Source organism: Takifugu rubripes, chromosome 2, assembly GCF_901000725.2.
Source record: "Takifugu rubripes chromosome 2, fTakRub1.2, whole genome shotgun sequence".
In the NCBI taxonomy this organism is placed as follows: Eukaryota; Metazoa; Chordata; class Actinopteri; order Tetraodontiformes; family Tetraodontidae; genus Takifugu; species Takifugu rubripes.
Genome location: NC_042286.1, coordinates 10,818,363 through 10,838,615, shown reverse-complemented (window position 1 = coordinate 10,838,615; position 20,253 = coordinate 10,818,363). Strand labels below are relative to the sequence as shown.

The window sequence follows — 20,253 nt, the reverse complement described above, 5'->3', positions numbered from 1 at the left end:
AACATTAAAAAAAATATTGTTCATTTGTATCAAACCCTACAGGAGGAAAATATTCCCCGATCTAAACATGCAGTTATTTTATTGGCCGCTACATAGACAACAGACACGCATATAGATGACGTAGTTTAAGATTTCTTACCATTTGTATAAAAAGTGACACACGGCTTGGATATTTTCCACAAATTTAAGCTAAAAATGTATTTAATTCAATGTGCAAGCATTGAATTAGTAACTATAGTAACTATATTGCCTTTTTGTTTTAAAATAAATGGCCTATTTGTAATTTGTCCCGCTCTCTGGCGCCCCCTGCCGTCCATATAAAATGTTACTGTCGTTTCTGGCGAAACGAAACCTTCCCTGCCCATGAAACACAGGCTCAGCTCCGTCAGCCACCAGACATAGAAAAACATGAAACCTGGTAAGATCTGCTGGATCACTGATGGTCCTCTAAATATTGCCTTTTGTAAATATTTTTATTTACACCAAATCCCCCACCAAATCTAATTTTTCAGGTACAGTTGTTGCTGTGGTTGGAGGTGCTGGTGAGTTTCCTATTTTTATCTTTACTGCTCAAGATTCAGACTACAGAAATTAAATGGATCCACGGTCAGAAGATGACGATGCGTTTATGTAAATACGCAGTGGCGACCGTGGCCCTGGCTCCAGTGGCTCTGGGGGCTGCAGGCTTCACTTCAGCTGGGATAGCAGCAGGATCTGTAGCTGCTAAGATGATGTCTGCTGCTGCGGTTGCCAACGGAGGAGGGGTGGCAGCAGGCAGCGCGGTGGCTGTTTTGCAGTCAGCGGGTAAGTATCTTTTAATAACTTTGTCTTTTCCAAACCAATCCCGGAAGTTTCCACATAAAATAAAAGCTAAATGCGTGGTGTTGTTTCAGGTATGGCCGGTCTGTCGGCGGCAACCAATGTGGCCCTGGCTGGTGCTGGTGCGGCATTGGGGTTCCTGGGGCGACTGCGTTGAAAAAAAAAAAAATCTTGTGGATCAAATTTTCACCTAAAGATTCTAAAGTCAAAGCTGGAAGAATTTTCAGTGATGTATGTATGTGTGTGTAAATGTATCATTTTCCTTCAGAGAGCAGCATTTTTGTCCACGCTCCTTCCTAATGATTCTAATTCAGGCTGTTAGCTGTAATCAAATAAACTGGAAAGTTGTGTGTGGAACACAAGCTTATCGACTGTGACTTCGTTCTGCTGGCTCGGCACATTTTATTTCCCATAGTTGTTGAAGGCAAAACATGGTTCAAATCTGTGATTGCACACTGCTCATGTGGCGCTTTGACCTGACAGGTTGTTAGACACTATTCATTTTACAGTCAACTGCAGAGCAACAGGATCCATGGAAACACACACAAACACTCTAATTACCAAATAAAACAGGCGGCCGACAACAGGGACACTAAACTTCTGGCACTTAAGGAACAAGAACTAAAATTGCACACAATTGCTGTCACATGTGTGTATGTAAAGAATGTCACAAGGTGACGTTAAATGCAGAGGAAAAATAGAAGCAAGAATAGATTTTATAGCTCTTTCAGCAGTGTTTTTGACTGAAGCATTTGAATCAAACAAAATAATGGATCCACAGTAATTAAAACAAACTTGAATAATATCATCCCAATGATAATAATTCTCAGATGGAACAAATAACAGGATAATCATTCAAAGTATATTTTTTAAAAATTCTGATTGAATCCTTTAAGCTTCAGCAATTTTTGGTTAACAGTAGGCTAAAAATTATTATTAACATATTTTCCCAATTCAGTGTACTAAATAAAATTAGAGAGAGAGTGTGTGTGTGTGTGTGTGTGTGTGTGTGTGAGGGGGGGGGTTGTATAAGTTGAAAGCCATTGAAAATGGTTTGAAGGCTACTCTGGTGCTGAGGACATCCCAATCCATCCAATGGTCCCTGCAGGTAAAGAACCAAATATAATAAGCTGATAGTTCCTACAAGGACAAACATTGTTCGAAACGCTGCCTTTGAGGGTCGAATGTTCACCCAAAGATTCTAAAGTCAAAGCTGGAAGAATTTTCAGTGAAAATTTATCGTTTTCCTTCAGAGAGCAGCATTTTTGTCCACGCTCCTTCCTAATGATTCTAATTCAGGCTGTTAGCTGTAATCAAATAAACTGGAAAGTTGTGTGTGGAACACAAGCTTATCGACTGTGACTTCGTTCTGCTGGCTCGGCACATTTTATTTCCAATAGTTGTTGAAGGCAAAACATGGTTCAAATCTGTGATTGCACCACTTTGACCTGAGGTTGTTAGACACTATTCATTTTACAGTCAACTGCAGAGCAACAGGATCCATCCAACAGGAACACACACACACACCCTAATTACCAAATAAAACAGGCGGCCGACAACAGGGACACTAAACTTCTGGCACTTAAGGAACACGAACTAAAATTGCACACAATGGCATCACAACAAATGTCGACATCAGCATAAATACAGACAGGATCAATCAACAGTATGTTTTATTTGTTATCTTTACAGTCATTTACATATGATGAACAACCATTTGAACACACACAACATGCAGGACTGTCAGAATTAAACAGCCCATTTCCAAAAGACAATCACAAGCATCAGAGTCACAAAAGAATATAAACGTGGGCGTTGTTGTCATCACATGTTCAAGTTCAGCACAACGACCTTCAGGCATCAGGCCGAGCTTAGTAGGGCTGGAAAATGTTGCATTTCCAGCTACAATTTTCAAACGCAGACCAGAGCTTGTAATCTCAAACAGGACAAAATGTGGTGACATTAAAATACACAACAAACAACATGTATCCTACTGAACAGAAATAAAAATCCCAATTCAAAGGTGAGGGAGGGGGATAGTGTAAATATATAACATTACTTTTTAAAAAGAACTATGATCGTTATTGCAGGACTCTAAAACTCTAACTCTAAAAAAACTTTGGTTTTTCAGGATTTTTTTTGCGACATGGCTTTTAGAGTAGTAAACATTGATAATTCACTTTTTTTAGCAGCCAACAGACCATCCCAGTTAATGGGCAGCAGAGACCAGTGTGATTAAACCTTCCCTATCACCGATGGCTTATCTATCAACCAGATTAAATATCAGCCTCTGCAGATACAACCTGTGACGGCTGCCTCCTGAGCCAGGTCGTTTCACCTCAGTCATTCTTTCTGAATAATGGAGACATTTGGTTGGCAGATCTACACTTGGCTTTGTGTGAATCATCTCTCACATTTTCCTGTCATTCCTGTTTATCTTCCCGTTTTACACTCTGGTTACAACTTTTTCTGTTTTGCCTTCGCACTTTTCTGAGCTACGTGTATCACCAATACAGGACGCAACATTTAATTATCAGTTGACAACCCTAATCCCCTAATTGGGGTGCAAAAGCAAAATGCACTGTCATTAAATATTCCAGGTGGGTTCACATCATGAAAGTGCTATTTATATTATATTGTATTATTAATATTATATAATATTATTATATTATATAATATTACTGCAGCATGCAGGCTTTCTGCAAGTTTTGGTTGAGATTCCTTCAGAGATGCTGGGCTCACATCCTCATTCCTAATGGAAGAAAAGAGGAAAAAGAGTCCCCTGCTGGACACACCCAGGTATTGCACAATGCCCAAAGTGCGCCCTCTTCTGCCTGTTGTTGGAATAGCTCCCAACAAAGAGGGCGTCTGATATGTGAAGAATGTCACAAGGTGACGTTAAATGCAGAGGAAAAATAGAAGCAAGAATAGATTTTATAGCTCTTTCAGCAGTGTTTTTGACTGAAGCATTTGAATCAAACAAAATAATGGATCCACAGTAATTAAAACAAACTTGAATAATATCATCCCAATGATAATAATTCTCAGATGGAACAAATAACAGGATAATCATTCTAAGTATATTTTTTTTAAATTCTGATTGATCCTTTAAGCTTCAGCAATTTGTGGTTAACAGTAGGCTAAAAATTATTATTAACATATTTTCCCAATTCAGTGTACTAAATAAAATGAGAGTGTGTGTCTGTGTCTGTGTCTGTGTGTATGTGTGTGTGTGTGTGGGGGGGGGGGGGGGGTTGTATAGGTTGAAAGCCATTGAAAATGGTTTGAAGGCTACTCTGGTGCTGAGGACATCTCCTTACCTCCTTCCTTGTTCACTCTCTGAGCTATCCCATAGGGGACATGACACGCTACTGTCCCCATTTCTGCTGCCCTCTCCACGTGAAACATCTGATCATCAAAGAAAATGTGAGGCCTGATCTTTTCAAGCATCGGCCCCTTCGGGGCCCCGGCTAAAAACAAAGCCTCGTCGATCTCGAGACCCCAAGAGCGCAGAGTTTTCAGGGCTCTCGTGCCTGAGCTGGCTGCGCTGCGGGCGGTCACCAGGTAGGTCCTGATGGGGCAGTCCAAGCGCTGTCCTTTGTCATAAAACCTCTTCTGCAACTTTCCCAGTGCCTCCAAGAAACCTTTCAATGGTCCCTGCAGGTAAAGAACCAAATATAATAAGCTGATAGTTCCTATAAGGACAAACATTGTTCCAAATGCTGCCTAAAAGCATCACTCCTCTTTGTTTAAAGAGCCTACACGTGTTTTTATCTGAGCATTTCTCCTTGTCTGTTACAAAGACGCCATTTTTCATGCGTTTTCATGTGTTCCAGACAAGGCTCCACCTGTTGATGTATCAACGGGACCTTCGGAAAGACACCATAACTCTGCCTTTAACTGTGAACTCGCAGCAGCACTGTGATATTGGAGGTTGTCCCCATGTGCACGTGATACTAACGTGACCAAGAGGCTTGTTCTCGTGTTTCTTCTCGTTCTCACGGAACTTGTCCAGGCCGTGGGCCTTGAAAATGCGCTCGGACTCATCAGAGAAGAGCACGGCGTCGCCGTCGAAGGCCACGCGCAGCTGAGTCTTCGACACTTCCGTCATCTTCTCCGGGGTGAACATGGTGGCCGCGGCTATACCTGAACACGTGACAGAGGATCAGACAAGGACTCCAGAACCTGGACCCTGCACCCTGGCTCTGACCCACCTTCCTCCAGAGCCTCCCGAACCTTGACTGGATCGGCAGACAGGTACAGGTTGGTGTGGTAAGCCTTCAGGTAGCCGACCGGACTGTTTCCTCCTGTCATACAGAAGCGCTCGATGAACAACTCTGCAGAGAGGAGCAAGCAAAAACCAGGTCAGCTGTTGTTTTTCTTTTACCCACTGAATCCATAAATTCTGATCTTAATCCCTCCTTTTGCACATTCCATTTCAGAATCTAAGAACAGCAATCCAAGACTCCAACCAGCAAAAGGGAAAATACATCCACTGGTTTGGTGACAAAAGGAGTTGTGAACTCTGGGTTTGGAAAAGGATGAAACATTTGAGCTGACTGAAAAGTAAAAGGCCTGAAATTGATTGGAGGTAAATATTTTATGCAGTATCTGTTAAATCTATTGCATGAACATAAAAACAACAACAGGGCCTTTATACAAAAAGCATTTAAATAAGCTACAATGATAAAATGACGCCAATCAAACCTGTCGTGGCGAAAGTTTGTGATGGTCTCGACTCACCTGTCGGCATCAGGAGGCACAGAGCCCTGGATGATGATGATCTCCCCCGGGTGGAGCCCTCCAGGTATGGGCCCTGTGTACGGGACCACCTGAGGAGGACAGCAGACATGAGGACCCCTGCACTGACACCAACGCGAATGACGGACAGCCACGGCTGCAAGTGAACGCCTCATTCATCTGCTGGTCATTTCATGGCAACACGGTCACTAAATCCCCTGTATTTTCACACTACAGGAGGGTTTGTTGGTGATGATGGCACAAGATTACCTTTCGTAATGAGTAATCAAGTATAAACCTCTTACCGGATTGAGGACTGTGTGTTTCGCGTTTGCCACAGACATCAGGCGTCTTCTTGCAGCCTCCAAAACCTGCAGCTGTGCACGAAAACAACAGAGTCTGCAGCCAATATCAGATTTTTCCGCTGTCCGACACCGGGATGATGAAGACGGCAGGCATTTTTATTTACAACAAAGCGCGTGCGCGTGGGCTACCACGTGATCCCCTCGACCCGACAGTAAATCGTAACATGAGCTCTTTTTAAACACAGTTTATGTAAAATGATATTGCTCATAATTGACATCTACGTCCAGCAAGTAATGTGTATATAAATGTTTAGAATTCGCCCTTGAAATAATGGTGAAACCGCCGAAATACAGAGCTCTTATTTTGAAGAAGGGAAGTGGAAGCAGGAAGTGAGATTTTGAGCTTTTCTAATTGGAGGAGAACGTCATTTTCTGCGCACGAATTATTAGACCAGTATTGGTTAAACATGTTTATTATAAAACTTATTGTGTTTTATTCAAGCCGAGAGGCATTTTGTCTACACTAGATCGTTTGCTTAAATTTTAAACGCTACATTTTGATGCGTTATTGCGCCAGATAAATCGTGTTTCATCTTTTACTAAATAACAAGTGAATTTAATTAATAATCCAGCATTCCCAGTACAATTATAAAGAAAAAAGTTAACATCATACATTTTTAAATACATTTTAATTCATTTCCTTACCGGAAGTAAGCCATATAAACCTAAGTGCCAGATTTTATATGTACTATAATTCCTCAATTCGGAAGTTTTATCTAATTTTTGTCGTCTTTTTGAGAAGTGGGCATAAGCCGGCGTGGAAGCTCAGAGATCTCCAACTTGCAGCAGAAACATTAAAAAAAATATTGTTCATTTGTATCAAACCCTACAGGAGGAAAATATTCCCCGATCTAAACATGCAGTTATTTTATTGGCCGCTACATAGACAACAGGCACGCATATAGATGACGTAGTTTAAGATTTCTTACCATTTGTATAAAAAGTGACACACGGCTTGGATATTTTCCACAAATTTAAGCTAAAAATGTATTTAATTCAATGTGCAAGCATTGAATTAGTAACTATAGTAACTATATTGCCTTTTTGTTTTAAAATAAATGGCCTATTTGTAATATGTCCCGCTCTCTGGCGCCCCCTGCCGTCCATATAAAATGTTACTGTCGTTTCTGGCGAAACGAAACCTTCCCTGCCCATGAAACACAGGCTCAGCTCCGTCAGCCACCAGACATAGAAAAACATGAAACCTGGTAAGATCTGCTGGATCACTGATGGTCCTCTAAATATTGCCTTTTGTAAATATTTTTATTTACACCAAATCCCCCACCAAATCTAATTTTTCAGGTACAGTTGTTGCTGTGGTTGGAGGTGCTGGTGAGTTTCCTATTTTAATCTTTACTGCTCAAGATTCAGACTACAGAAATTAAATGGATCCACGGTCAGAAGATGACGATGCGTTTATGTAAATACGCAGTGGCGACCGTGGCCCTGGCTCCAGTGGCTCTGGGGGCTGCAGGCTTCACTTCAGCTGGGATAGCAGCAGGATCTGTAGCTGCTAAGATGATGTCTGCTGCTGCGGTTGCCAGCGGAGGAGGGGTGGCAGCAGGCAGCGCGGTGGCTGTTTTGCAGTCAGCGGGTAAGTATCTTTTAATAACTTTGTCTTTTCCAAACCAATCCCGGAAGTTTCCACATAAAATAAAAGCTAAATGCGTGGTGTTGTTTCAGGTATGGCCGGTCTGTCGGCGGCAACCAATGTGGCCCTGGCTGGTGCTGGTGCGGCATTGGGGTTCCTGGGGCGACTGCGCTGAAAAAAAAAAAATCTTGTGGATCAAATTTTCACCTAAAGATTCTAAAGTCAAAGCTGGAAGAATTTTCAGTGATGTATGTATGTGTGTGTAAATGTATCATTTTCCTTCAGAGAGCAGCATTTTTGTCCACGCTCCTTCCTAATGATTCTAATTCAGGCTGTTAGCTGTAATCAAATAAACTGGAAAGTTGTGTGTGGAACACAAGCTTATCGACTGTGACTTCGTTCTGCTGGCTCGGCACATTTTATTTCCCATAGTTGTTGAAGGCAAAACATGGTTCAAATCTGTGATTGCACACTGCTCATGTGGCGCTTTGACCTGACAGGTTGTTAGACACTATTCATTTTACAGTCAACTGCAGAGCAACAGGACCCATGGAAACACACACAAACACTCTAATTACCAAATAAAACAGGCGGCCGACAACAGGGACACTAAACTTCTGGCACTTAAGGAACAAGAACTAAAATTGCACACAATTGCTGTCACGTGTGTATGTAAAGAATGTCACAAGGTGACGTTAAATGCAGAGGAAAAATAGAAGCAAGAATAGATTTTATAGCTCTTTCAGCAGTGTTTTTGACTGAAGCATTTGAATCAAACAAAATAATGGATCCACAGTAATTAAAACAAACTTGAATAATATCATCCCAATGATAATAATTCTCAGATGGAACAAATAACAGGATAATCATTCTAAGTATATTTTTTTTAAATTCTGATTGATCCTTTAAGCTTCAGCAATTTGTGGTTAACAGTAGGCTAAAAATTATTATTAACATATTTTCCCAATTCAGTGTACTAAATAAAATGAGAGTGTGTGTCTGTGTCTGTGTCTGTGTGTGTGTGTGTGTGTGTGTGTGTGGGGGGGGGGGGGGTTGTATAGGTTGAAAGCCATTGAAAATGGTTTGAAGGCTACTCTGGTGCTGAGGACATCTCCTTACCTCCTTCCTTGTTCACTCTCTGAGCTATCCCATAGGGGACATGACACGCTACTGTCCCCATTTCTGCTGCCCTCTCCACGTGAAACATCTGATCATCAAAGAAAATGTGAGGCCTGATCTTTTCAAGCATCGGCCCCTTCGGGGCCCCGGCTAAAAACAAAGCCTCGTCGATCTCGAGGCCCCAAGAGCGCAGAGTTTTCAGGGCTCTCGTGCCTGAGCTGGCTGCGCTGCGGGCGGTCACCAGGTAGGTCCTGATGGGGCAGTCCAAGCGCTGTCCTTTGTCATAAAACCTCTTCTGCAACTTTCCCAGTGCCTCCAAGAAACCTTTCAATGGTCCCTGCAGGTAAAGAACCAAATATAATAAGCTGATAGTTCCTATAAGGACAAACATTGTTCCAAATGCTGCCTAAAAGCATCACTCCTCTTTGTTTAAAGAGCCTACACGTGTTTTTATCTGAGCATTTCTCCTTGTCTGTTACAAAGACGCCATTTTTCATGCGTTTTCATGTGTTCCAGACAAGGCTCCACCTGTTGATGTATCAACGGGACCTTCGGAAAGAACCCATAACTCTGCCTTTAACTGTGAACTCGCAGCAGCACTGTGATATTGGAGGTTGTCCCCATGTGCACGTGATACTAACGTGACCAAGAGGCTTGTTCTCGTGTTTCTTCTCGTTCTCAAGAAACTCGGCCAGGCCGGGGGCCTTGAAAATGCGCTCGGACTCATCAGAGAAGAGCACGGCGTCGCCGTCGAAGGCCACGCGCAGCTGAGTCTCCGACACTTCCGTCATCTTCTTCGGGGTGAACATGGTGGCCGCGGCTATACCTGAACACGTGACAGAGGATCAGACAAGGACTCCAGAACCTGGACCCTGCACCCTGGCTCTGACCCACCTTCCTCCAGAGCCTCCCGAACCTTGACTGGATCGGCAGACAGGTACAGGTTGGTGTGGTAAGCCTTCAGGTAGCCGACCGGACTGTTTCCTCCTGTCATACAGAAGCGCTCGATGAACAACTCTGCAGAGAGGAGCAAGCAAAAACCAGGTCAGCTGCTGTTTTTCTTTTACCCACTGAATCCATAAATTCTGATCTTAATCCCTCCTTTTGCACATTCCATTTCAGAATCTAAGAACAGCAATCCAAGACTCCAACCAGCAAAAGGGAAAATACATCCACTGGTTTGGTGACAAAAGGAGTTGTGAACTCTGGGTTTGGAAAAGGATGAAACATTTGAGCTGACTGAAAAGTAAAAGGCCTGAAATTGATTGGAGGTAAATATTTTATGCAGTATCTGTTAAATCTATTGCATGAACATAAAAACAACAACAGGGCCTTTATACAAAAAGCATTTAAATAAGCTACAATGATAAAATGACGCCAATCAAACCTGTCGTGGCGAAAGTTTGTGATGGTCTCGACTCACCTGTCGGCATCAGGAGGCACAGAGCCCTGGATGATGATGATCTCCCCTGGGTGGAGCCCTCCAGGTATGGGCCCTGTGTACGGGACCACCTGAGGAGGACAGCAGACATGAGGACCCCTGCACTGACACCAACGCGAATGACGGACAGCCACGGCTGCAAGTGAACGCCTCATTCATCTGCTGGTCATTTAATGGCAACACGGTCACTAAATCCCCTGTATTTTCACACTACAGGAGGGTTTGTTGGTGATGATGGCACAAGATTACCTTTCGTAATGAGTAATCAAGTAGAAACCTCTTACCGGATTGAGGACTGTGTGTTTGCGTTTGCCACAGACATCAGGCGTCTTCTTGCAGCCTCCAAAACCTGCAGCTGTGCACGAAAACAACAGAGTCTGCAGCCAATATCAGATTTTTCCGCTGTCCGACACCGGGATGATGAAGACAGCAGGCATTTTTACTTACAACAAAGCGCGTGCGCGTGGGCTACCACGTGATCCCCTCGACCCGACAGTAAATCGTAACATGAGCTCTTTTTAAACACAGTTTATGTAAAATGATATTGCTCATAATTGACATCTACGTCCAGCAAGTAATGTGTATATAAATGTTTAGAATTCGCCCTTGAAATAATGGTGAAACCGCCGAAATACAGAGCTCTTATTTTGAAAAAGGGAAGTGGAAGCAGGAAGTGAGATTTTGAGCTTTTCTAATTGAAGGAGAACGTCTGGGCACGAATTATTAGACCAGTATTGGTTAAACATGTTTATTATAAAACTTATTGTGTTTTATTCAAGCCGAGAGGCATTTTGTCTACACGCAATCGTTTGCTTAAATTTTAAACGCTACATTTTGATGCGTTATTGCGCCAGATAAATCGTGTTTCATCTTTTACTAAATAACAAGTGAATTTAATTAATAATCCAGCATTCCCAGTACAATTATAAAGAAAAAAGTTAACATCATACATTTTTAAATACATTTTAATTCATTTCCTTACCGGAAGTAAGCCATATAAACCTAAGTGCCAGATTTTATATGTACTATAATTCCTCAATTCGGAAGTTTTATCTAATTTTTGTCGTCTTTTTGAGAAGTGGGCATAAGCCGGCGTGGAAGCTCAGAGATCTCCAACTTGCAGCAGAAACATAAAAAAAAAATATTGTTCATTTGTATCAAACCCTACAGGAGGAAAATATTCCCCGATCTAAACATGACCAGAGCTTGTAATCTCAAACAAGACGAAATATGGTGACACTAAAATACAAAGTCAAAGTACTGAAATACTAAATTTCAAAGTGAGGGAGGGGAGGATAGTGTAAACATGTAACATTATTTTTATTTTTTTTTAAACTATGATCGTTTTTATAACTCTAAAAATCTTCGGTTTTTCGGGATTTTTTTTGCAACATGGCTTTTAGAGTAGTAAACATTGATAATCTCCTTATTCACTCTCTTGAGCTATCCCATAGGGGACATGACACGCTACTATCCCCATTTCTGCTGCCTCATCCACGTAAGACCTCTTATCATCAAAGAAAATGTGAGGCCTGAGCTCTTCAAGCTTTGGCCCCTTCGGGGCCCCGGCTAAAAAGAAAGGCTCGTCGATCTCGAGACCCCAAGAGCGCAGAGTATTCAGGGCTCTTGGGCCTGAGATTTCTGCGTCGCGGGAGGTCACCAGGTAGGTCCTGATGGGGCAGTCCAGTCCTTTGTCATGAAACCTCTTCTGCAACTTTCCCAGTGCCTCCAAGAAACCTTTCAATGGTCCCTGCAGGTAAAGAACCAAATATAATAAGCTGATAGTTCCTACAAGGACAAACATTGTTCCAAACGCTGCCTAAAAGCATCACTCCTCTTTGTTTAAAGAGCCTACACGGGTTTTTATCTGAGCATTTCTCTTTGTCTGTTACAAAGACGCCATTTTTCATGCATTTTCATGTGTTCCAGACAAGGCTCCACCTGTTGATGTATCAACGGGACCTTCGGAAAGACACCATAACTCTGCCTTTAACTGTGAACTCTCAGCGGCACTGTGATATTGGAGGTTGTCCCCATGTGCACGTGATACTAACATGACCTAGAGGCTTGTTCTCGTGTTTCTTCTCGTTCTCACGGAACTTGTCCAGGCCTTTTCTGAAAATGCGCTCGGACTCATCAGAGAAGAGCACGCCGTCGCCGTCGAAGGCCACGCGCAGCTGAGTCTCCGACACTTCCGTCATCTTCTTCGGGGTGAACATGGTGGCCGCGGCTATACCTGAACACGTGACAGAGGATCAGACAAGGACTCCAGAACCTGGACCCTGCACCCTGGCTCTGACCCACCTTCCTCCAGAGCCTCCCGAACCTTGACTGGATCGGCAGACAGGTACAGGTTGGTGTGGTAAGCCTTCAGGTAGCCGACCGGACTGTTTCCTCCTGTCATGCAGAAGCGCTCGATGAACAACTCTGCAGAGAGGAGCAAGCAAAAACCAGGTCAGCTGTTGTTTTTCTTTTACCCACTGAATCCAGAAAATCTGATCTTAATCCCTCCTTTTGGACATTCCATTTCAGAATCTAAGAACAGCAATCCAAGACTCCAACCAGCAAAAGGGAAAATACATCCACTGGTTTGGTGACAAAAGGAGTTGTGAACTCTGGGTTTGGAAAAGGATGAAACATTTTTGCCAACTGAAATTGGGCACAACAAATGATTCATCTGTTGTGTCTCATGGATGTTCCTTACAAACTAGACAAGGCCGTTTTGCTCTTCAGCTATACACGTCATCATTTTGACTTGCATTTGTAATGTGCCACCTAGTGGCCGCCTCTGTAATGACAGCCTGGGCCTCTTGATGCTACGTAGCTCGTCTGTTGTGGGTGTGGCAGATTTATATGTGAGATAAGGGTTGTTGTAGATACAACCCCGTTTCTAACTGATGTAAAGCTGTTCAACTGTCAAACTAGTTGGTATGCTAACAACTTTCTAACTGTTTTTACAGCTTACCAACCATAATTTACAACCACTCTGGGGTCACCCCTCTAACAGGCTTCCAATCTCTCTCTCTCTCTCTCTCTCTCTCTCTCTCTCTCTCTCTCTCTCTCTCTCTCTCTGACCTCCTGACCTTTAGGGAACTCCCACCTTCAGTTTCACCTTTAGGTTCAGATAGTCTGAAATGATTTGCCACAAACCTTCTCATGATGCTGTTGGAACTCACTGTAATGATTGATGGTATTGATGAGCCTTAATCCATCATTAGCGTGGTTGTTGGTCATCAGCACCACATCAAACAGCTCCTCACTGTCTGGGTTAATCTCCCTCAGTCGTGTATTCACAGCCTCCAGGGCCTGGGAACAAGATCAACAAAGACACTGTTAAAAACTAACCCAAAAAGCACCGCAAGAGCTGCCGGCTCCACCTAATCGTTGAACTCTGACCTTGACGAAGGAGAAGGCCGGCCCTGGGCAGAAAGGCTGGCTTTCGTGCTCCATCTGATGCTCCATACTTTGGTGTTCATAGATGTGCTGCTCCTTCTCCATGTTAAAGAGGACCCGCGATGACACCGCGATGGTGATGGCATTCTCTGGCTTTGGCTGGGAGACAAGAGCACAAGAACCTGAGCCGCAGGGCTCCAGCTCCACCCGGCCACCACAAAACGTTCTATTCTGGAGGGCTTTCCGTGCTGCTCCGAGGCCAAGAGGCGGCCTCGGGGCTTTAAGGAATCAAAGCAAACTTAGCACGAATGTAATGGAAGGAAGTTGAGATGAATGTGATGATGTGCAGAGGTGATGTGGATAAATGCCGCCTGACGACGGCTGCTACCCGTATACTCACAGGCTTCGGTTTCCTGGTGGGGGTGCAAGGCATCGAAGTTGCTCGAGCATCCTCCCCTGGTGCTCCGCTGCTGCTGCTGCTGCTGATCAGGTCCTGTCCACTGATGGTCAGAGGTTGGCTGCTGTTTAGACTCATGGCGGCTCTTCCTCCCGGCGCTCAGCTGTCTCAGCACTGAGCCGTCTCCCACTCTCGCAACAGAGCAACAGGATCCTTGGAAACACACACACACCCTAATTACCAAATAAAACAGGCGGCCGACAACACGAACACAAACCTTCTGGCACTTAAGGAACAAGAACTAAAATTGGTTGAGATTCCTTCAGAGATGCTGGGCTCACATCTTCATTCCTGGTAATGGAAGAAAAGAGGGAAAATAGACCCCTGCTGGACACACCCTGGTATTGCACAAAGCCCAAAGTGCGCCCTCTTCTGCCTATTGTTGGAATAGATTAAAGCTACCACAAGTAAACTAGATGCGGATGACTGTTTTTTGGCTTATACAGGAATTTCAAAAGACATCAAAAACTGGGTCTTGTTGGCAGAACAAGCAGCAAATGTGACGAGAGAAGATTGTGTTGTGTGTTTAGGCCAGACATGTCCAAAGTCCGGCCCGGGGGCCAAATGCGGCCCATGGTCAAATTTCATCTGGCCCGCAGCCTCTCTCATAAAATCAATAATATCTGGCCCGCGCATAGACTTAATACATGCATGGCTGTGAATAAGGTGCGCTCTGTAGTCCAGAATTTACGGTAGCTTACACATTAAATGCTGTTCATCATTTACCCACTGGAGGGCAGCAGCACTCTCCGTGACATAACCCCGTGTGACCCTTTGCCCCCAATTTTCTAAAATGGTGAGAATCAACAAAAAAAGAAAAGTTGACTGTGAGGGCCGATGCTTCAAGGATGAAAAAAAAAAACTAAGTGACCCTATGTGGCTGGCTGATTTGGGTTTTCTAGTTGACATTACAAAGCACCTTAATGTCCTCAACACCAGTCTCCAGGGACCACACACAGTCATAAACCAACTATATTCACACATCAGAGCCTTTGGAACCAAGCTGCAACTGCTTGAAAGGCACCTGTCGCAGACCCAACCCAATACTGCACACTTTTCAGCACTGCAAGAAATCATGACCAGTTTCCCACAGAGCAATGTCAGTGCACAAACGAGGAGGTACGCATCAGATATTTCATCTGTGGCTGTAGAGTTCAGACCTGCTGAGTGAGCTCAACACCTGCCAGATTCAGAAACTGAAACACCTCAACAGAAACTAGGTGAACGACCCGACCAACGACCCTGCTAACGACTCTCAGGTGACCACCCAGATCATTAGCATGCAGATGGTCCACAGGGGCTATATATTTTCAAGCTCTCTCCCCAGCGATTTCAGAACTGAAGAAGCCTCGATAGAACGCGAAACGTCTTCAAGAGAAGAAACCCAGTCCAGTTGACATAGAAAACTACCTTGGATACAATGACCTGGATGATTGATAATCTACACAGACATCGTAGTCCATATCAACTCTCTCCAGGAGAGCCAGAAGCAGCTAGAACAAGCCTACAGGACAGTGTCTGAACAAAAGGAAACTGTCAGCAGACTTACTGAGAATCTCAGTCCAATGAGGAAACTTCAGACCAGTAGGGAGCACCAGTTTGCCCTCGACAGCGAAAAAGAGAGAGACGGCCACGACGATGGAGACTACTATGAGGCAGGAGCTGAAGACTCTGAAGGCAAAGTACGAGAAGTGTCGAAATCAGTATGAAGAGGAACAGGTCCGAACAGGGCGGGTGACGCCCAGGAATTAAGGTCAAGGTTGCAAACCGTGGGAAAGATCAGTGAAGAGTTAGCCAATCTGTACAACCATGCGTGTATGTGCAACAACAACACGGGAGCCGAAACGTGCGACCCAAGCAGAAAGAAAGGGCGACGTGGCCGAAGAGGAGATACCGTCATCTGCTCCCTCGAACATGTTCAAACGGGGTCACCAATGTGGCAGGACGAGGAACGACTCGGACCGAGCAGATGGTTTGAACGTCTTTATTCTGCATCCACCAGACAATACTAAAGGGCGCGTCGAACAGTGCATTAACTCTAGGGCTAACCACGCCCATCACCCCATGCATCACCTGGGTGTGAGATACGCCCCTACGTGTCCGCCAAAATCTCTTATTTGCTTTTTCTTATTGTATTCTTTATTCTTGTTCGATTGTTTCTCATTACTTAATCTTTTTATTACTTGTTAATGCTTAATGTTCGTGATGCTTAATGTGTGAGCTCGCACCCCTGTTCAAGGACAACAGGATGCAGGTGCTCTAAGGAGTATCAGGAAGCAACATTTACCGGAGCCGAAGTTGCAGATAACGGCATGGGAAGCAGGGAGAAGCAGGAAGGTTCCTTCTCTGTTGTCTTTGCCTCATTTATTTCTCTTGTGTTTTAGGTTATCCGAACCTAACATCTTGTAATCTCGACAAAATCTGGTGGAATGAAATACACAACAAAAAAACATGTATCCTACTGAACAGAAATAAAAAAAATCCCAATTCGATTGTACCGGTATAGGTTGAAAGCCATTGAAAATGGTTTGAAGGCTACTCTGGTGCTGAGGACATCTCCTTACCTCCTTCCTTGTTCACTCTCTGAGCTATCCCATAGGGGACATGACACGCTACTGTCCCCATTTCTGCTGCCCTCTCCACGTGAAACATCTGATCATCAAAGAAAATGTGAGGCCTGATCTTTTCAAGCATCGGCCCCTTCGGGGCCCCGGCTAAAAACAAAGCCTCGTCGATCTCGAGGCCCCAAGAGCGCAGAGTTTTCAGGGCTCTCGTGCCTGCGCTGGCTGCGCTGCGGGCGGTCACCAGGTAGGTCCTGATGGGGCAGTCCAAGCGCTGTCCTTTGTCATAAAACCTCTTCTGCAACTTTCCCAGTGCCTCCAAGAAACCTTTCAATGGTCCCTGCAGGTAAAGAACCAAATATAATAAGCTGATAGTTCCTACAAGGACAAACATTGTTCCAAACGCTGCCTAAAAGCATCACTCCTCTTTGTTTAAAGAGCCTACGCGGGTTTTTATCTGAGCATTTCTCCTTGTCTGTTACAAAGACGCCGTTTTTTATGCGTTTTCATGTGTTCCAGACAAGGCTCCACCTGTTGATGTATCAACGGGACCTTCGGAAAGACACCATAACTCTGCCTTTGCTACTGGCCCTGATGGCATCAACTCCAGACTACTCAAGGACTGTGCAGCTCAGCTCTGTGGAGTACTCCTGCACATCTTTAACCTGAGCCTCAGTCTGGAGAGAGTTCCACTCCTGTGGAAAACATCATGTGTGGTTCCGGTTCCTAAGACTGCGCACGCCAGGGAGCCCAACCACTTCAGGCCAGTGGCTTTAACCTCTCACCTGATGAAGACCATGGAGAGGATCGTTCTCACCCAACTCCGACAGCTGGTGGACAGCAAGATGGACCCTCTACAGTTTGCATATCGACCGGGCATTGGTGTGGATGATGCTGTCATCTACCTGCTGCACCGGTCACTCTCACACCTAGAGGGCACCAGGAGCACTGTGAGAGTCATGTTCTTTGACTTCTCCAGTGCCTTCAACACAATCCAGCCATCATTGCTGAGAGGGAAGGTGGAGGGAGCCGGAGTCGACGGTCACCTAGCTGCCTGGACCACCGACTACCTCACCAACAGACTATAGAACGTGAGGCTCCGTGACTGTGAGTCCGAGGTGGTTGTCTGCAGCACGGGGGCACTGCAGGGTACAGTTCTCTCTCCCTTCCTCTTCACTCTCTACACATCGGACTTCAGCTACAACTCAGACAGTTGCCACCTCCAGAAGTTCTCCGACGATACAGCCATCGTTGGACGTGTGTCTGAGGGAAACGAATTGGAGTACAGGGAGGTCATCACCAACTTTGGTGTGAACTGAACCATCTGCGCATCAATGCCAGCAAGTCAAAGGAGGTGCTGATCGACTTCAGTAGGAAGGCTTCTCACACTGCACCCGTGAACATCCAGGGTTTGGACATTGAGATCGTAGAGGAGTACAAATACCTGGGTGTTCACCTCAACTATAAACTGGACGGGACTCATAACACAGACGCCCTGTACAAGAAGGGCCAAAGTCGTCTCCATCTGCCGAGGAGACTGAGGTCCTTTGGAGTGTGCAGGACACTGCTGAGGACTTTTTATGACTCTGTGGTGGCATCAGTGATCTTCTACGCTGTGGTCTGCTGGAGCTGTGGGAGCTCAGAGAGGGACAGGAAGAGACTCAACAAACTGGTCAGAAGGGCTGGCTCAGTCCTGGACTGTTCTCTGGACTCCATTGATGAGGTGGGTGAAGGAGGATGTCTTATACCTCTGGAATGTCTTATTTGCACATCTCTTATTGCACCTTCATTTTTCTGGCACCTTCATTTTCTTCATATTGTCTGACATTCCTTCTATATATAATTTTTAATTTCTGTATATAATATATAATGTACATAGGAATGTACATAACATAAGAGTCTTTTTCTTTTTTTCTTTTAGTACTATACCGTAATGCACACCACGGACTCCCGCTGTAACACGTGAATTTCCCCAATGTGGGATTAATAAAGTTTATCCTATCCTATCCTATCCTATCCTGTCCTAATTGAAGGAGAAAGTCATTATCATTTTCTGTCATTTCTGTCATCATTTGTATAATAAGTGACACACGGCTTGGATATTTTACTCAAATTTAAGCTAGAAATCCATCTAATTCAATGTGCAAGCATCCAAACTAACTATATTGCCTTTTTGTTTTTAAATAAATGGCAGATTTGTAATTTGTCCCGCTCTCTGGCGCCCCCTGCCGCCCATACAAAATGTTACTTTCGTTTCTGCCGAAACGAAACCTTCCCTGCCCATAAAACACAGGCTCAGCTCAGTCAGCCACCAGACATAGGAAAACATGGACCCTGGTAAGATCTGCTGAATCACTGATGCTCCTCTAAATATTGCCTTTTGTAAATATTTTTATTTACCCCCACCAAATCTAATTTTTCAGTTACAGTTGTTGCTGTGGTTGGAGGTGCTGGTGAGTTTCCTGTTTTTATCTTTAATGCTCAAGTTTCAGACTACAGAAATTAAATGGATCCACGGTTAGAAGATGACGATGCGTTTATGTAAATACGCAGTGGCGACCGTGGCCCTGGCTCCAGTGGCTCTGGGGGCTGCAGGCTTCACTTCAGCTGGGATAGCAGCAGGATCTGTAGCTGCTAAGATGATGTCTGTTACTGCGGTTGCCAGCGGAGGAGGGGTGGCAGCAGGCAGCGCGGTGGCTGTTTTGCAGTCAGCGGGTAAGTATCTTTTAATAACTTTGTCTTTTCCAAACCAATCCCGGAAGTTTCCACATAAAATAGAGACAAAAGCTAAATGTGTGATGTTGTTTCAGGTATGGCCGGTCTGTCGGTGGCCACCAATGTGGTCCTGGCTGGTGCTGGTGCTGGTGCTGGTGCTGGTGCGGCACTGGGGTTCCTGGGGCGACTGTTCTGAAAAAAAAAAATTTGAGGGTCGAATGTTCACCCAAAGATTCTAAAGTCAAAGCTGGAAGAATTTTCAGTGAAAATTTATCGTTTTCCTTCAGAGAGAAGCATTTTTGTCCACGCTCCTTCCTAATGATTCTAATTCAGGCTGTTAGCTGTAATCAAATAAACTGGAAAGTTGTGTGTGGAACACAAGCTTATCGACTGTGACTTCGTTCTGCTGGCTCGCCACATTTTATTTCCAATAGTTGTTGAAGGCAAAACATGGTTCAAATCTGTGATTGCACCACTTTGACCTGAGGTTGTTAGACACTATTCATTTTACAGTCAACTGCAGAGCAACAGGATCCATCCAACAGGAACACACACACACACACAAACACTCTAATTACCAAATAAAACAGGTGGCCGACAACAGGGACACTAAACTTCTGGCACTTAAAGAACAAGAACTAAAATTGCACACAATGGCATCACAACAAATGTCGACATCAGCATAAATACAGACAGGATCAATCAACAGTATGTTTTATTTGTTATCTTTACATTCATTTACATATGATGAACAACCATTTGAACACACACAACATGCAGGACTGTCAGAATTAAACAGCCCATTTCCAAAAGACAATCACAAGCATCAGAGTCACAAAAGAATATAAACGTGGGCGTTGTTGTCATCACATGTTCAAGTTCAGCACAACGACCTTCAGCCATCAGGCCGAGCTTAGTAGGGCTGGAAAATGTTGCATTTCCAGTTACAATTTTCAAACGCAGACCAGAGCTTGTAATCTCAAACAGGACAAAATATGGTGACATTAAAATACACAACAAACAACATGTATCCTACTGAACAGAAATAAAAA

The 20,253-nt window shown here is 44.2% G+C and overlaps 4 protein-coding genes and 1 long non-coding RNA gene across 6 annotated transcripts in view; 3 read left to right on the top strand and 2 right to left on the bottom strand.

The window, feature by feature from the left end:
• Positions 1–287: 287 nt before the first annotated feature.
• On the top strand, positions 288–19,587 carry isg12 (interferon alpha-inducible protein 27-like protein 2A). The gene is made up of 5 exons (XM_029826126.1): positions 288–418; positions 513–542; positions 643–804; positions 894–935; positions 19,357–19,587. The coding sequence occupies exons 1-5, from the start codon at positions 409–411 to the stop codon at positions 19,395–19,397; spliced, it is 285 nt and encodes a 94-aa protein (XP_029681986.1). The 5' UTR covers positions 288–408; the 3' UTR covers positions 19,398–19,587.
• LOC115246782 (cytosolic 5'-nucleotidase 1A-like) lies at positions 3,159–5,683 on the bottom strand. Its single transcript, XM_029826101.1, has 4 exons — positions 5,563–5,683; positions 5,034–5,156; positions 4,781–4,965; positions 3,159–4,476 (listed from the first exon to the last, which is right to left on the bottom strand). The coding sequence occupies exons 1-4, from the start codon at positions 5,669–5,671 to the stop codon at positions 4,111–4,113; spliced, it is 783 nt and encodes a 260-aa protein (XP_029681961.1). The 5' UTR covers positions 5,672–5,683; the 3' UTR covers positions 3,159–4,110.
• Positions 7,003–20,253, top strand: part of LOC115246770 (fibroin heavy chain-like) — a 29,485-nt gene continuing 16,234 nt past the window's right edge. Inside the window, exons 1-7 of the mRNA XM_029826069.1 lie at positions 7,003–7,132; positions 7,227–7,256; positions 7,357–7,518; positions 7,608–7,655; positions 18,934–18,939; positions 19,040–19,201; positions 19,297–19,362. Coding sequence (XP_029681929.1) covers positions 7,123–7,132; positions 7,227–7,256; positions 7,357–7,518; positions 7,608–7,655; positions 18,934–18,939; positions 19,040–19,201; positions 19,297–19,362 — 484 coding nt within the window. The 5' untranslated portion in view covers positions 7,003–7,122. The remainder of the gene's footprint in view (positions 7,133–7,226; positions 7,257–7,356; positions 7,519–7,607; positions 7,656–18,933; positions 18,940–19,039; positions 19,202–19,296; positions 19,363–20,253) is intronic.
• LOC105418094 (uncharacterized) lies at positions 9,537–10,306 on the top strand. 2 transcript variants are annotated; one of them, XR_003885863.1, is made up of 4 exons: positions 9,537–9,678; positions 9,757–9,905; positions 10,071–10,217; positions 10,292–10,306. It is a non-coding gene; the product is annotated as an uncharacterized lncRNA (long non-coding RNA). The 2 variants fall into 2 exon arrangements; XR_003885862.1 differs by lacking the exon at positions 10,292–10,306 and having other exon boundaries at positions 10,071–10,225.
• Positions 11,474–15,661, bottom strand: LOC101074245 (cytosolic 5'-nucleotidase 1A-like). Its single transcript, XM_029826088.1, has 7 exons — positions 15,475–15,661; positions 13,869–14,078; positions 13,472–13,627; positions 13,252–13,381; positions 12,380–12,502; positions 12,130–12,311; positions 11,474–11,825 (listed from the first exon to the last, which is right to left on the bottom strand). The coding sequence occupies exons 2-7, from the start codon at positions 14,001–14,003 to the stop codon at positions 11,502–11,504; spliced, it is 1,050 nt and encodes a 349-aa protein (XP_029681948.1). The 5' UTR covers positions 14,004–14,078; positions 15,475–15,661; the 3' UTR covers positions 11,474–11,501.

Bases quoted from the DNA above. Each gene is read 5' to 3' on its own strand.
- LOC115246782 (XM_029826101.1), bottom strand. From the start codon at position 5,671: ATGTCTGCTGTCCTCCTCAGGTGGTCCCGTACACAGGGCCCATACCTG. The intron at 4,966-5,033 runs GTGGGTCAGAGC...TCACGTGTTCAG, and splicing joins TCGGGAGGCTCTGGAGGAAG to GTATAGCCGCGGCCACCATG. The intron at 4,477-4,780 runs GTTAGTATCACG...CTTTACCTGCAG, and splicing joins AGAACAAGCCTCTTGGTCAC to GGACCATTGAAAGGTTTCTT.
- isg12 (XM_029826126.1), top strand. The intron at 543-642 runs GTGAGTTTCCTA...GTAAATACGCAG, and splicing joins TGCTGTGGTTGGAGGTGCTG to TGGCGACCGTGGCCCTGGCT. The intron at 936-19,356 runs GTGCTGGTGCGG...GTGCTGGTGCTG, and splicing joins AACCAATGTGGCCCTGGCTG to GTGCTGGTGCGGCACTGGGG.
- LOC101074245 (XM_029826088.1), bottom strand. From the start codon at position 14,003: ATGAGTCTAAACAGCAGCCAACCTCTGACCATCAGTGGACAGGACCTG. The intron at 13,628-13,868 runs GTGAGTATACGG...CTTGTCTCCCAG, and splicing joins CCACCAGGAAACCGAAGCCT to CCAAAGCCAGAGAATGCCAT. The intron at 13,382-13,471 runs GTCAGAGTTCAA...TCTTGTTCCCAG, and splicing joins CGGCCTTCTCCTTCGTCAAG to GCCCTGGAGGCTGTGAATAC.